Source organism: Prionailurus bengalensis, chromosome E1 (genome assembly GCF_016509475.1).
Source record: "Prionailurus bengalensis isolate Pbe53 chromosome E1, Fcat_Pben_1.1_paternal_pri, whole genome shotgun sequence".
Taxonomy (NCBI): domain Eukaryota; kingdom Metazoa; phylum Chordata; class Mammalia; order Carnivora; family Felidae; genus Prionailurus; species Prionailurus bengalensis.
Genome location: NC_057347.1, coordinates 6,864,715 through 6,880,183, shown reverse-complemented (window position 1 = coordinate 6,880,183; position 15,469 = coordinate 6,864,715). Strand labels below are relative to the sequence as shown.

The following is a 15,469-nucleotide window of genomic DNA, read 5'->3' as shown; positions in this document are numbered from 1 at the left end:
CCGCAACCCATCCCGCGGAGGCGGGGGGGGGGGGGGGGCGGTTCACGGAGGAGCCCCCGCAGCTCCCGGGCCGCGCCCCGCTGACACCCTCCAGCTCCGTTCTCCGAGGGGAGGTGGCTTTCAGGGCGGGGCTCAGGGACCTCAGGCTGTGGGGACAGACAGACCCCCCCCCCCCCCCCCCCCGTCGGCCCCAGGACAGCTGCTCACCTCCCGGTACGTCCTTACTGCGGGCACTGAAAGATCATGCCTTCTGGGAGCCGATCAGGAAGACTGTGCCCGAGGAAACCGGGCTCAGCATGCGGAACTCAGGGCCTCTGCGGGCCCCAAGCCCAGGCGGTTCCTCAGAGCCGGTAGCTAGGTGCACACGGGAGGTGGTGGACCCAGGGGGTGGCCGGGGGGCGGGGCAGAACCAAGGCCCTGGGGGTGCTCCGCCCCCCCCCACCCCCCTTAGCCAGCTTCCTTTCTGGCCCCACACAGCCTTGCCTTCAACCTGGGCCTGGAGGACAGGGACGTGTTCCTAGAAGGGGTGGCCCTGGGCCAGCCTCCAGGGTGGGGGAGGGAGGATGGGGGAGCTCTTTAAGGTATTTTTTGAAACCAACATTCAGCCCAAGGACAGACAGACATTCGGACATACAAACATGGAAGCTCTGGGACAAACGTCCTTCTGTTTGTCACCCTGCCCCCCAAACGGTCCTCAAAGCGTCCTTCCAACCCGTCTTCATCCTACTGAGAGGGGGCCCCAGGCTCAGCTCCCCCTGCCTCCGGGGATGCCTCGTGGCCCCGCCTGGGGACGTCTACCCTGCAGCCTTCTGTCCAGACTCGAAAGCCCGTCCTGTCACCTTGTGGGTGTGGCTGTGGAATCACAGGCTGGCTGCTGACCCGACTGTTCCCTGAGAGCCCGGAGGGAAGGCAGCCCACTGGCCGGGGGCAGGACGGGGGTGGAGGACAGGAGCCCCCACCGACTGCCGGGGAGGGGAGACAGCCTCAGAAGCATCTGTTAGGAGACCCGGGGCGGGGGAGGAGGAGGGCCCAGGACACCCTCGTGCTGTGCCTGTCCCCAGTCTCCACAGGACCAAGGGCCTGGCAGCTTCCACGGAGGGCTGGCCCCCGGGGGGGGGGGGGCTGGGGGGGGGGGGGGAAGAGCCGCCCCTTCTTACTGAGACCAGAACAGCGGCTTTCCTCACTTTTACTTTTGAGCATCTAGTCCCTGTGGGCAGAGGAGACCGGGCAGGAACCGGGGGGAATGCTTCCCAAACCCTGAGTTAGGAAGGACCCGGCCGGCCGCAGACACTGGGGCGAACAAGCCCAGGCTGAACCCACCGCGGCGGATTCTTCGGGCCTCGCCGGCTGCGTCGGCCCAGAGGACAAGTTAGAGCCCCCGTGGGAAACTGGGGGTCCGCCAGGGGGACCTCATGGCCACGGGGACCCCGTCCCCGCAGCACCGGGCAGGACCCTCACGGGACACCCGCCCGAGCCAAGGCCCACGCTGTCACGCCTGCACTCGTAAAAACAGGGAGAGGGCGCCCGGTGCCTGGGGGTGGGGGTGGGGGTGGAGGCGGAGAAGGTGGGGGGAGCGGCTAAGCCTGCTTGCGGACTTCCTCCCCGGGACCCAGCGCGAAGCCAGCCAGACCCCACGAGGCCAGCGGTCCCCCGAAAGCCAGAGGGGCTCGCGGGCGTCCCCGAGGCCGGGGAGGGCGCGGAGTGGAGCTGCCATGCGGGCGGGTCGGAGCCACATGCAGAGCCGGGCGCGCCGTGGCCCCGGGGGCCGCTTACCCTGAAATCCCCCTCACGCGCATCCGCAACCGCGGCCCTCCCGTCACACGGCTGCAGGAACACAACGACAGGATTCGGAGAGAGGAATAAACACGATGAGACAAGAACGGGACAAAAAACTACGCCGAGCAGGACAGTCCGTCGGGCCGCGCCCCACGTGTCACAGAGGAGGCCCGTGCGGACGGACAGGACGACAGCGTGCTGCAAAGAACACGGACACGCCACGGCGTGGGGGCCGCCCCTCAGAGCCTTCCACTGCCCACGTTCGGCCCCCCAATTTGTCCTCTGATGGTGTCACCACCCGTCCGTCTCTGTCCAGGGGCAGCCCAAGCTCCTTCCGCTGCTTCCGGCATCAACGACGCCACCCCGCGTCCCTTCCCTGGGGTGGCTGGAGGAGCGGCCCCTCGGGCCGACTCGGGGTGACCTCGAGCTCCTGGGGTCACCCGGGCCCCCTCCCCTGTGGAGGCATCACCGCCGTCAGCTACCAGCAGGAGGCGGCACTCACCGTCGATTTTCGGGGAGGAATTTCCAGTATTTTTTACAAGCCTCGGGGCAGCCGTCAGCGGCTGTACCTCGGACCTTAATCACACCCCAAAATAAAGCCAAACCGCCAAAGGCTGCTCCCCGCAACGGTCCAATCTCCCGACCCGCCCCAGCCGCTCGGATCAGACAAGCCCAAGGGCGCTGGACCCCGCAGGCTCGGCCTCCCTCGTGACCCAGGTGGAAAAAAACCTCACTCCGGGGGCGGGGGGGGGACGGGTAAAACTACCATCCCCGTCGGAAATCTCAGGGACCCCGAGACCTAGGACCGCTGACGCGTGCAGGGTATACTGTGCGGACGCGGTAGGTGCACAGGTCACGTGTACTTGGGTGTGGTGTGTACGCCTGTGTAGGAATCTGGTACGTAACGTGGACGCGGACGTGGGGCATGTGTTTGCGTTTGCGCAGGGTCTGCGTGCTGTGCGCGTGAATCCGGGGGATGTGCACGCACACCCCAAGCCGCCTCGGCTTCTGCTACTTGGGACGACACCGGAGAGAGACGCCCGGGGCCCCGCCGCCCGGCCAGACGGTTCCAGGCCGAGACGCGGCCCGGCGCCCTGCCTGCCTCCCTGACCGAGGAAAACGCTCGAAGGACTGGGCGGCCACCGCAGAGAGTCCCTAACGTCATGTGGTCGAGCGCGCCTGGGGAGACGTTTCAAAAATACCCTCTTTCTCCAACCCACAAACGGGTTCTGCCGAATGCGGCATTCGTGATGTCGCGCTTTTACGTTTTCTCTGTTGGGGCGGGGGGCGGGGATAGCTCCATCTTTAATTTTTAAACTTCAAGCAAAACTAAATGCAGCGGTTGTGGGCTCGTCCGACAAGCACCTCAAAGAGCCGGGATGGCGGGGCGGGAATACGCATCTTTCCTGAAACCGACCCTCCCCTGAGCGTGGCCGGAAACGCATTTTTCTAATGAGGCTGATTTCCTTAAGAGGGAAACACCGCCTCTGGTTCTCGGCCTCTGTTCTCAAGATCGGGGTCTGCAACTGCGCCTGCACGTGGGCTCTGGCCGAGGCAAGCGGCCAGTACACTCACCTGCGCTTACGCGCCGGCTGGTCTGGATCCCAGTCCGGCCCCCGCCCTCCCCTGAAGCCCCATCCCGAGGACTCGGAGGACTCGGTGCTCGGCCCCCAGGTTCCGAACGGAATCCGGAATCGGAACCCCGTGCCGGGAGGGGTTCCACGGGGAGGAATGCCATCGGGAGCGCTTCCCGCGGGACAATCTGGATCCGCTGACCTCGTGGCGGGGGAGGATGGGGGGGGGCTCCCCGGGCCCCAGCGCAGCTTGTCGACAGACAGTGGCGCCAGTGACCCCGTCCACCGGGCACAGCCAGCTGAGCGCGGAAAAGCATGCGGGCGCTGCGGCTCGGTTACCTGTAGACATGCTCTCCCCGGGGGCCACGCCATCCAGCACGGGGTGCTCCGTGGACTGCGGACTCGGGGCCGGCAGGCTGACCGTAGGAGGCTGAGGGGGCGGCAGCGTGGGTCTCTGTCGGGGCTTGGGGGTGGGCCGAGACTTGGCCGCGGCGCTCGTGAAGCCGGCGGGGGAGGCCAGGGCAGGGGCCGCGGCGGCCGGGGAGAGCTGGCCGGAGGCCAGGGAGTACCCCTGAGGGTAACTCAGTCCGTAGGGCGAGGGGGTGCTCGGGGGCGTGGGGGACAGGCTGAGCGGGGACGGCTGGCCGGCAGACTGGTCAGCCACGGCCCCCGGCTGGCCGAAGGGGACCTTGGGCGGGATGGGTGCCAGCTTCTTGGAAACTGGAAGAGAAAACGCAAGAGCACACACACGCGAGGTTGTGACGCGTGCCCGTTGTCCGCCCAGCCTCGCCACCCCCTGGCCCACGCTCCCCCCACCCTCCCCACCCTGCGCGCAGCCGGTACAGCTTTTAGAGATCCACCCAGAACCGCAAGCTTTCGTGCCTTCCCATCTCTCTTCCTCTGCCCTGGATCCCTGCCGTGACGCACACGTGGCCCCAGCCAAGCCCGAGAGCGCGCTGCCCACGCACGGCCAGTGGCCGGCTGCCCTGCGTCCTCTCCTGGCTTCCGAGAGGTGACAGGTGTCCAAAGTACACTGGGAAGGGGGAGTCTGCGACACGGGGTCCGACAAGGACGATCAGAGCTCACTTGGAGACACGGGGGACCCTGGAGCTGGGCAGGGGGTGGGGGGCGAGCGTCTGGGGACTTCTGGCTGAACCTGCCCACTGGCTCCTGGCAGAGCGACCGATGCCCCGGGTCCTCCGGCCGCAGAAGCCCAGCGTCTCTCTCGCCTTCTCTGTCCTTTCCCGGTCCTTCCTCGGAACCCTGTCTACTGGCCTCCGACGTGGTTTTCTCTCGAGAATTGTACCCTCTGGGCAAAGACCACCCAGGCATACTGCCCCAACCCCTCTTTTTATTTACTTGACCGTGCTATGGGATGGCAGATACTTTACAAATTAAAGATGAACCGGTAAGAAGGACAAAATCCAGCACTTGGATGACCCCGCTGATGTGCAGACGTTTTGAGAAAGTGATCACTAGCTAACTGTCAGAATCAGGTGAGGGCTGCTGGGGGCAGCGCTGATTCCAGAAGAAACTGCCTTTTAGATGCTCCAGGAGGCACCGGGGACTCTTCTCCCTACCCCCGCTTCCCACCCCCCACCTTGGAACCAAATCTATTCTAATGCGCTCCCCGGGCTCTGCCGGGGTGTGGAGTGGACAGGGACGGTCTCATCAACCTGGGATCGGGTCCCCACCTCGTCTTACCCACTGCAGTTTATTTCAACCTCCTCCACACAACGGGCAGGGCAGTCTATCCCGCACAGGGTTGTAGTGGTTACACAGCATCATTCATGGAGAGCAGCAACCAGGAACCGTAACAAAACCACTGCTCAGCCGGACAGCCCCCGCGAGGACAGCCAGGGCTCACGACAGCAGAGTGGCTACTGCTGGAATGACTCAGGGTGGGCGGCGAGCGGAGACCCTAGGCACCGAGGCTCGAACACAAGCTGGGGGGAGGGGAGTGCCAGGTGACGGCACCATGTCTGTGATGACATTGACCACTCCTTGGTGGCGACGGGACCGGGCCATGACATAAAGCTGGAGGCACGGTGTGAAAAGACGAAGGGGCTTAAAAACACACAAAAAAGCTTGGGGCGCCGGGGTGGCTCAGTGGGTTGAGTGTCTGACTTGGTTTCGGTTCAGGTCACAGTCTCACGGTTTGTGAGTTCAAAGCCCCACGTCGGGCTCTGTGCTGACAACAGAGCCTGCTTGGGATTCTCTCTCGCCCTCTCTCTCTGTCCCTCCCCTGCTCACACTCCGTCTCTCTCTCAAAAATAAACAAACTTCAAAAACATTTTTTAAAAAATTGAAAAAAAAACCCAAAAAAGGTTAGTACACATTCCATGCTGCTCCCCATTTATGAAACGTCCCCACAGAGCAGCTCGTTAGCTTCCGGAAAGTCATTCCAGAGAGAATAACTGGGCCTTTTACAGTACGCTCCATGGAAGATTCTGGGTTGGGCGGCTCATGGGTCCGCCTTCCCAAACAGAAACATGGAAGGTCAGGACTCCTATGGAAACAGTCCCGATTCCCTCGGGAACCTTCCAGAAACAATCTGTGGAACCTTCCAGAAACGATCCCAGGGGTAGGCAGCTGTGCGCCAGTGTCTCTGGGCTGCTGCCGAAGACACCACATAGCATCTTAAACGATGGCAGTAGGGCCCGGAAGGGTCCTTGAAGACCCGTGCCATCCTGGGCAATGATGTCTACACAGAAGCCTTAGTGTACGAGAACCGATGCCCTGGGTACACTGTTCAAATGAGTCGAAGAAGGAATAAATATGAAGTGGGCCCTCTCAGAGCTGGTTAACTTCCAAAAGCTCTCACGCCCAGCCCAGGGACGTCTCGCTAAGTCCGCGGTTTCTCAATATCCACATCCGCCGAGGGACACGAGCGTCCAGGCAGTGTCCCAGGCCCGAGACCCACGCGAAGGGTGGCAGTGACGTACCTTTCCGAAGAGTGTGAGGGCTCTGGTCTGGGGGCGGCTGGCTGGGGCTGGCGCCTGGCTGGGTCCCCGGCTGGGTCCCCGTACAGGGAGTCCCCTGGCTGGAGCCTGGACTTCCTTTCTGCCCAGATCCAGGAGAAAGCTCCTTGCTTTTCGAAGCGCTGGAATAGAAGCACACAGGATAGATAAGAAAGCCCCTGAACTTGGGCAGGTGCAGCGTCTGCCTGTGGGTCGCAGTCCTGCGTGCTCCTCCGGGCCAGCTCCGGTCTGCCCCACGCCCTTCATGATGCCTTCAGAGATACTCCTGGAGGCCACTGTCCCTTCCTGGGCTCTGGGGGCCCGGGTGCTGCTCCCATCTCCACATCCGTGGCCCCCACTGCCAGCCCCCTCTCCACGCCTGTGCCCTCTGTCCACCAGGAGACCATGAGCATCTCCACTCTATCCTGTGATCGACACGGGGGTTCTTGGACACCCTGACATGGGAACACCTAGCTGCTCTTGGTGTTTCTGTGTCCACGGCATAGCAGGGCCAAGAGGGCTTCCCTGGGTCACTGTGTGACATGGGGGCTCCCTGCGGGGCCTTGTGGCCGTGGCTCTCCGCTGATTTCCCTGACCTCCACCACAGCCCCAAACCGAGTAGGGCTTCTGGAACCCATCCTGGGGACGAGTGAGTCCCAGCAGGTGGGAGGGTTAACACAGTCCTTGTCTGCGCTTCCAAATGTGGCCAGCTCAAGTCCCAGGCCCCTCGGCTTAGGCGGCGTAAGGGCCAATGGCAGTGAGGGCCTCTGACGTCCCTTGAATTGACAAAGGGACACCTGGGTCACCGTGTCCCAAAGGGGATTCATCCTTCACTGCTGGCTTTCCGCCAGGCATGGTCCTAAGCATCAAGTGCATGTTAAGAGACACCCTACTCCACGCCACAGAATAGGGACAGCAGATATACGGCCAGCTCATCACTCCGCCCCATCCCCCACTACGCCCTCCAAGGCAGACATTCCTAGTTGATCTCCAGATGTCCCCTCTGCTGGGGTTCCCCACGCGGTGCTCCAGGAGGCCCCTGGCAAACCAGGGTTTAAGCTACCTGCCAGCCGTACAGGAAACCGCCTGGACTCTGATGCCCTCGGGTAGGGTGTGGGGATGGGAACCTCAGTCCTTCACCCTGGCCACCTCTTCCCCACGACAAGAGACAGAGCCTAAATCTATCTCGAGGCCCCAACTATGAGAGCTACAGATATGGCACCCCTTCCCACCGGGGTTCGGTGAGAAGGGCTGGGAGGCAGGGGCCGGGGCTGGGAGAGCAAACGCCAAAGTACAACCGGTTTTCCCCGCGTGAAGGAGTGAAGGGAGCACCACGTCCAAGGCCGTGGTAAACTCTCCCCCTTCTCGGGGGGGAGTTTCAAACCACACGTGGGTAAGTCCCCTCTCCGCCCCCCAAAAAAGCCATTTCATCCAGAGGGTCTGGAAGGGCAACTCCTTTCTCTGTGCTGTTAACAAAAACAACGAAACCCTCGAGCGCCCTTGGCTCGCTCGGGTGAGGCAAGACTCTGTCTTTTATTCTTCCTCAGACCCAACGTCACCAGACACCCAGGTATTCAGGCCAAGTATCTATTCATCCTTCCTTCCACCTCTACCGCCATTAAAACAGTAAAAGAAAACACAAAAGTAGCACAAAGAATCTGCTTCTTGTGGGATTCCAGACTCTTCTTAAGATTGGTAAGACACCTGCCCATGGAATGTAGGGACCAAGCAGCTCACACGTCTTTGCCCCGCCCAGCTGATGCACCCCGCCCCCCGGCCCCAGAAACAAGTCTTTACCTACTTACTAGCCTTGCTGGTTTCTCCCCAGCACAGGTGCAGCTGACCCAGTGGGGAGAGGTGGGGTGTAAGGTGGTTACTAGGAGCGCTACATGGAGAAGGCCCAGGGAAGGGCCCGCTCAAGGACACGTTAGCTCTGGGGACACAGTACTCAGCGAGCTGGGGCGCAAAGGGGGCGGGAAGCAGAGTCTGGGGTCAGAGTTAATGCCAAGCAGATGAGCGGGAGGCCGAGGCTGAGCCTGGCTGGAGAGAGCCGCCAGGCCTGGAGGTTTGGGGGAGGGGGCGTGCTGGGGAGGGGGGTGCACGGAGAGGCTCGAGCAAGCCAGAGGGAGGAGGGAAGGGCCTGACATCCTGGGGAGGCAGCTGGGGGGGGGGGTGGCGCGTAACAGGAAACTGGCAACTGAAGGCAACATCATCTGAGCTGCAAATGTCCACAACACAGAAAAAAACAAAAACAAAAACTCCAATGGAACACCCGTCTGTACTGGAAAGAATCCATGTGGGGGAGAGAAGAAGAGAGGTAGGAGACAAACAGAAACGCTGGTGCCCAAAGGAAAGCGACAGCTGGTTACCCCGAGAGAAAGGGGCGGTACGATGTATGGCTGTAGAGAGACGAGACCGGCCTCTTGGTTACTCTGATCCAGCGGGTCATGTCCCCTGCCCGTGAGTGACTCTCAAGGCCACCCAGCTGTGACATTCCGGGACACCTTCAGAGGCTGGGGGGATCCACCTTTGAGGGGCATTTCCTAGAAATGTTGTTTCTACGCCAAACAGCGTTTAGCCCCAAGTGTTGGTTCAGGCTCAGTTGGTTAAGTGCCCGACTCTCGGTTTCAGCTTGGGTCATGATCTCGTGGTTCGTGGGTTTGAGCCCCACATCGGGCTCCATGCTGATAGTGCAGAGCCTGCTTAGGATTCTTTTTCCCTCTCTGCTCCTCCCCTCGTTGCTCTCTCTCTCTCCCTCTCTCAAAACAAATAAAATGAAATAAAATAGAGTAAAATAAAATAAAATAAATAAAAGTTTGGCTTCCCGAAGTCTCCAACACAATTTTTCCAGCAGCAGCAGCAGCCATAGGGGAACGCTGTGTCCCCTAACAGAACGCAGAGGCATCTGATTTTTCCCAGAACACATGGAAACACCCAGCAAAGCAGTCTTGGGGCATTCCCACTTCTAGGATACCCCTTTCAAGGAAGGGCCAGACGAGGAAGGGCCAAAGTCTCTCTCCCCTGTGACCCCGGGATGGCCGTCGCTGGGACGGGACTGCCTGAAGAGCACCGATCACACGTTTCCTCCTTGGATGGACCCAGTCCTCCATAAATGCTCACTGCACTGGCGGCGCCCTGAGCTGGTCTGCTTTCTCCCCCCCAGGAAAGAATGGAAGCTCCACCCGGCAGCAGGCTGCACGGGCCACCAGGCCCAGGGAGGCCACCTGACTTCCTCTCCAACTTCCCCGATCTGCGCCCAGGAAACTAGGCAGTGAGAACGGCGCAGAGGAGAGAAAGGGAGAAATACTGAAACTCCGTATTTCGAAACCGGAAGTATTTACAGCCCAGGAAGCAAGCGGACAGGAGAGCGGGAAGCTTCGATCTCTCACGGATTTGAAGAGCTGCCACCTTAGCCGTCTGCTGGCGGAGGGAGTGGGGGAGGGGAAGGGAATGCTATTCTTGGGAAGCCTGGGCTCGGTCTGAAAATCCGGGGAGCTGGGAATCAGCAGGTGCCGGCGTGACACGCGAAGCCAAACACGAAGGCTCAGGCACTGGGAAAGTGACAGCAGCCGGAGGCCCCCCCCCAGAGCGGGTGCAGCGACCCCCCCCCCCCCCCCCGCCCCGCGCAGGCGCGCAGCCAGCCCGGCCCCCCCCTCCCCCCGCTTACCTGGTGCGCTCCACCCCGGGCTGGAGCCCCAAGCCTGACGGCGAAAGCGAGGGGGCCGCCACCGCCGCCGCCACCGCGGGGCCGTCCGGGGGCTGCTCCGGGAGCGGCGAAGGCAGAGGCGCGGCAGCCAGCTCGGCGGGCGGCGCGGGGGGCTGCATGGTGGGCGGGGCGCAGGACGCCTTCCTGCCGGCCGAGGAGCCTCTTCGGGCCACCCAGGACGTGTCCATGACCCGCACGCCCATGCTGGCGAGGGACACAAAGACAGCCGCTTAGCCGCGCGTGACGGGGGTGGGGCTCCCTCCCCCGCGCGGCGGACACATTCAAGCACGTCCGCTGGGAGAACAGCAGCGAAGCCTTAGCGACCCTCCTGGGCGCCCCGGGGAAGCGAGGCCGGGCCGCCGCCGCGCCCCCTGCCGGAGGCTCCGGGGTCCCCCAGCCGCGCGCACCAGCGGCCCCCGGCGCTTCCACCCTCTGCCAAAGCCAGCTGGCCTTAGATCTGCGTGTGGACTCCAAAGCTGTCCCCCAGAGCAGAATGCAGCCTCTCTGGGGGCACTCGCTTCCCCCCCCCCCCCCCCCCCCCCCCACAACGAGTGAGAGATGGAGATGAGAAGGGCAGGGAGCAGCATCGCACTAGAACATGGCACTGACCAGCAGGACACATCTAAACGTCCGTCCTTCCTTTTGTCACTTGGGGTCTAGAGCACAGGCCCGAGTCCGGACTCCCGCACTGGCCCCAGGACCCTGGCCCGGCTGCAACCCCTACAGGCCCCAGCCGCTCGTCTCTGCCGCAGGGAAGGGGCTGATCGTGCCTATTGGTCACTCCGGGTTCCGATTCGCTTTTAACCACCGAGCCACAGCTTCCATTAAAGCCGGCCAAGCACCCAAACACGGCACATTCACCCTCTCGCGGAGCTCACTAAGGCATGGCTTGCTTTGTTTTCAGAGATTGAACGTGACCTCGTGGCTACCCGAGAATACCGTACCTTTGGATTTTCCTAAGGCTGCAGGGACAGAAACATACAGATATTAGTGTCAAAAAAACTATGCCTTCCTTTGGACACACAGATTGCCGGGGTCGGGGTCTGAGAGCAGGGCCTTTACGGTGCCGTGAAATGCTTTCAATTGACTTGGCCTCTCTAGTTCGAGCAACTCTTCTGATTGGGCCAAGGTTGTATCCTACCAAGCTCACAGGTGAATAGAGAATCTGGAGGGCTGATATTGGTGTGGGTGGGAGTACGGGTTGGGGGGAGAGGGTGTCATAAGGGAGAAGAAAGAAATCGGTGGAAATTGCCATCTGCCGGCTTCCAAGTTACATGGTTTAGAAGGCTATTCATTCTGGGGCGCCTGGGTGGCTCAGTCAGTTAAGCGTCTGACTCTTGATTTTGGCTCAGGTCATGATTTCACTGTTCACCAGTCGGGCCTCCATTGGGCTCTACGCAGACGGCTCGGAGCCTGCTTGGGATTCTCTCTCTTCCTCTCTCTCTCTGCCCCTCCCCCACTCACGCTTTCTCTCTCTCTCCCCAAATAAATAAACATTAAAAGAAAAAAAGTTTTAGAAGGCTGTAAGTTCTTTCCGTCGCTCTAGGAGGCAACCGGTACCGTGGTGTGAAGTCAAGACTTTCACCGTCTAAGCCAAGACCTGATTATTTCCAGTACTAGGGAGACGCAAACATTTGTGCGACGAGAAAACCTTCCAGCCTCCGTGTCTGCTGTGTATCTGCACAGGGGGGTGTGGGTATGGGGGTGATCTCGTGCTTACTCTGACCCACCCCGGTCAGAAGCACAGACCTATTACCGTGAATTCTGTCCACCCCGAAAGGGCTTTAACTTTAGACACGAGCACCAACATTAAACAAACAAACAAACAAAAGGTTCAAGTTCCTAGACTGGTTGTTGCAGGTGGGATTTGGGTCCTTGAAGGAAACGTGCCTCAGGATGGAGCAGGGTCAGTAAAAGCAGAGCACACACGAGGATGGGGACAGCTTCCTGACACTCGTCCCTCCATAAGATCCCTGGAGGTCTTTTCTCGTCCCGTGTCGTGGTTACTATTTCTCATCTCCCGTGGAGGGCACCTGGGGGATTAGGGGGCTGGATGCCTGGGTCTCTTTCCAGGACCTACTAGTTTTCAAGTCATATTGGGTCTGAGGAACCCCTCCCCCCCAATAAATAAGCACCTTCTCCAGGAGCTCCAGAATCGCTCCTGGAGGCCACTCGAAACTCTAGGACAAGGTCCAGCTGCATACCCTGGTGTTTAAAGGGGACTGCAGGGGAGAAGCATTAGGCTCCAGAAATTATCAGGATGAAAAGGGCAAAAGACTTAGTCTCAGCAGAGGAAGGGAAATGACAGGGCTTAGCTGTGGCGGTAGGTGAAGGTGACACACAGGCAGGATGGTTGCCACAGCGACCAACGGGGTGGGGGGGGGTCTAAGGATGTCCGTCTGTCCATCTCACCCCATCTTCTTTACCCTGTGCTCTTTTACTTAGAAGGATCTTTCCAGGGGCCTGTGGGTGGCTCAGTTAAATGGATGACTTCAGCTCAAGTCATGATCTCAAGGTTTGTGGGTTCAAGTCCCGTGTCAAGCTGTCAGCAACAGAGCCTGGAGCCTGCTTCGGATTCTGTCTCCCTCTCTCTCTGCCCCTCCCCTGCTCATGCTCTGTCCCTCTCTCAAAAGCAAACATAAAAAAAAAAAAAAGGTCTTTCCAATTTAGGGGAGGGGGGTGCAGCAGGGCGGGGCATGGGCTTCAGGATCAGGGCTCCTGGGGGATGCCTTCTATTTCCAGGGACATCTTCCAGCATCGGCAACCTCCAATACCAGGCTCCCTGGTGATCTGGTTTGCCAAGTGCAACGGGCTTTAGGGTCTGAATCCCAGCTTTTCTCATTACCTGGGGTTTTGGGTGAGTTACTTAACGTGTCACGTCCTCTGCTCGTTCTCTGTAAAATGGGAGTGATAATGACCCTCCCCCCTCCTCCTCAGGGTCGTCGAGAACAAGCAGGACACTGTGTACAAACCACGGAGCAGCTACTAAGAAACCAACTAGCAGTGGCCTTGACAATGATGATGCTCTGTCCTTGCAGGTGCCAAGTACAGCCTTTTCTTTCTTAATCTTCATAGAGAACGAAGTAAAGACAGTGAATCCGGCCAGGAGGAGATGGAGATACCATGAAGACCCCATCTGGGTCACGTCACCTGAGTCCACAGGATCTGCCATGAGATCGTTTCCCCCTCCTAACAAAACCCCAAAGATCAGGGTGGGGGGTTCTCTGGTAGGCGTAAGAGGAACAAACAAGGAATACAGTCCCTTTTCCCCAGGCTCTGGAGTCTTCCAGGAACCTGGTGAGGTGGGCCCGTGTGGGCATCAGAGGGCGGGATGCTGAAAGCCTCCTTGGATGACTGTAGGCGTCAGGAATAGAAAAATACAGAGGGGATCCTCACCTCCCTAAGTCTTACTGCCTAGCCTGGGTCGTCAGGGCAGGAAAGAAGGGAAGAAGAGGGGTCGTCTTGGCTGAAGGGTTCTTTGGGAAGCAAAACCTGTGACGGGCAGCAGGGGACTCGGGCAGAAATGGCCACAACACTCCGCCCCACAGAGGCCTTCCACGTCCCGGGCGGGGGGCTGGGGGGGACGTCCGGCAACCTTCCTCGGTCCTCGGCCAGTCCATTTTGGCTTTAGTGCATTTTCTCTTGTGGAACCAACCCGAATGCCCACAGCGGGTGGAGCCAAAAAACCATTGCAGGTGTTCTCAGTGAGATGGAACACCATCCACCCAGTGAGTGGAAAGGAAGGGGTTGGTCAGAGTACCTCATGGACGGAGAAGCGTACCCAGGCACGTCACTATCTTAAAAACGGCACGACGTCACTCAAAATTCCAGCCTGTGTGCTAAAAGCAGCTAACGCTGGCCATGTACAGAGGATTGTTCTAAACACTTCATAAGCCAAATTTTATTTAATGCTCAAAGCAACTCTCAGGTGGGTGCCTACTATCCATTTCCCCATTTTGCGTATCAAGAAACTGAGGCAGTCAGAGATTAGGTGACCTCCCAAGGTCACGGGGCCAGAATTTGAACTTGGAGAGAGCCTGACCCCAAAGCTCACATGCCGCATGTTCAGAGTATGTAAGGCTTCTTCTTCTCCCACAAGGTGGGTGGACGGACAGAACGGAAAGGTCAGACCTATAAATGTCTCCTTGGTGCAGGAAAGGAAGTGATGTTCTTGTTTGAAAGCCTGTAACCTGGTAGGCCACACAGGGAAAGCCTAAAAGCCAGAATCTTAAAAATGAAGAGACAAAGGACTGCCTCCGTGGGGGGAGGGAAGGAAAAAACCCAAGTCTGAAAGATGGAAAATCCAGCTGCAAGGACACGTCTACAGGGGTGCCTGGGGGGCTCAGTCGGTTGAGCATCCGACTCCAGCTTGGGTCATGATCTCACGGTTCGTGGGTTGAAGCCCCATGTCGGGCTCTGTGTCGACAGCTCAGAGCCTGGAGTCTGCTTCCGATTCTGGGTCTCTCTCTCTCTCTCTGCCCTTCCCCTGCTCATGCTCTGTCTCTCAAAAATAAACATTAAAAAAAAGTAAAAAAAAAAAAAAAAAAAAGAAAAAAAGAATAGGTAGATCGTCACAGGTTAGCTGTTGCTTTTTGCTTTTCTCCCCTCTGCAGGGCAGCTAGCTGCCACGCAGCTCCTGAATCCCTGGTCAGGGACAATCCTAGCCAGAGGTATTAACTAATATATGGCTTTGAAGTATTTTAAGTCTATAGAGATCTGGAAGGTTTTGATTTTTGTTCTAAAGATCAGTTGCATTGGGCAAAAGCCGGCCAAGGGAGAGGAGACAAGAAATGCGTCTGTCATCAGACGGGAGGCCCTGGGGAATCTGGGTGGCTCTCCAGGCATCCACGGAAGACTTTCAAGTTCAAGGAATGTTTAAGATACACTTGGGGGCCAGGAAGCAGTGGCAGGGGCCTTGGGGGGTCACCACATGGTGAGTGACAGGAAACCTAAAAATCCGAAGACTTACCCTTGCCTACACGCACCTGGGAAGGCCAGACTCGGGTAATTTCCAATCCCTCCAGGGATGATCCCTTTTTAAAATACCTAACAACAAAGTTTCGTAACCTCCCCCAGTACAAATAAAGACTGGAGTCATCTGGCCACATTTCTCGGCCCGGGCCTGGGCCAAGAATTTACCTCTCCAAGGTCCATTTGGCCAGTACAAATCCAAAATAGGAGTCAACTTTCCCACTGATACCCAGGATGACTAGGTGAGCTCGTCTGCAGAAGGGTTCAGGTTCTATCGGAAATGAAATGAATGCACCAGACAGACATCCATGACACGTCTTTTGGGGTCGCTGCCTTCGCTGTTCATCCTCCCCTTCGGCGTCTATAGAACACCTGATAGCCGCAATTACAGAAGGCCCTTGGACCACTAGCTGTGATTATCACGCGACCGCCGACTTCGATTTAATGAATTTGGGAAACAGAGCACGCCACAGCTCCCTCAG

General features: G+C 59.2%; 1 protein-coding gene across 5 annotated transcripts in view; it reads right to left on the bottom strand.

Annotated features, from left to right (window-relative positions):
* ARHGAP44 (Rho GTPase activating protein 44) overlaps window positions 1-15,469 on the bottom strand; it is a 179,678-nt gene that overhangs the window by 1,576 nt on the left and 162,633 nt on the right. The window contains exons 17-22 of one of the 5 annotated variants that reach the window (XR_006297753.1): window positions 10,961-10,978; window positions 9,978-10,220; window positions 6,296-6,453; window positions 3,690-4,070; window positions 1,774-1,824; window positions 208-270 (exon numbers count right to left, since the gene is read on the bottom strand). Coding sequence is in view for 4 of the 5 variants with exons in the window: in XM_043583159.1 (XP_043439094.1) it covers window positions 1,817-1,824; window positions 3,690-4,070; window positions 6,296-6,453; window positions 9,978-10,220; window positions 10,961-10,978 (808 nt within the window). In the remaining variant the exon portion in view is untranslated. The remainder of the gene's footprint in view (window positions 1-207; window positions 271-1,773; window positions 1,825-3,689; window positions 4,071-6,295; window positions 6,454-9,977; window positions 10,221-10,960; window positions 10,979-15,469) is intronic. The other 4 variants (XM_043583159.1, XM_043583162.1, XM_043583158.1 and 1 more) reach the window with 4 other exon arrangements.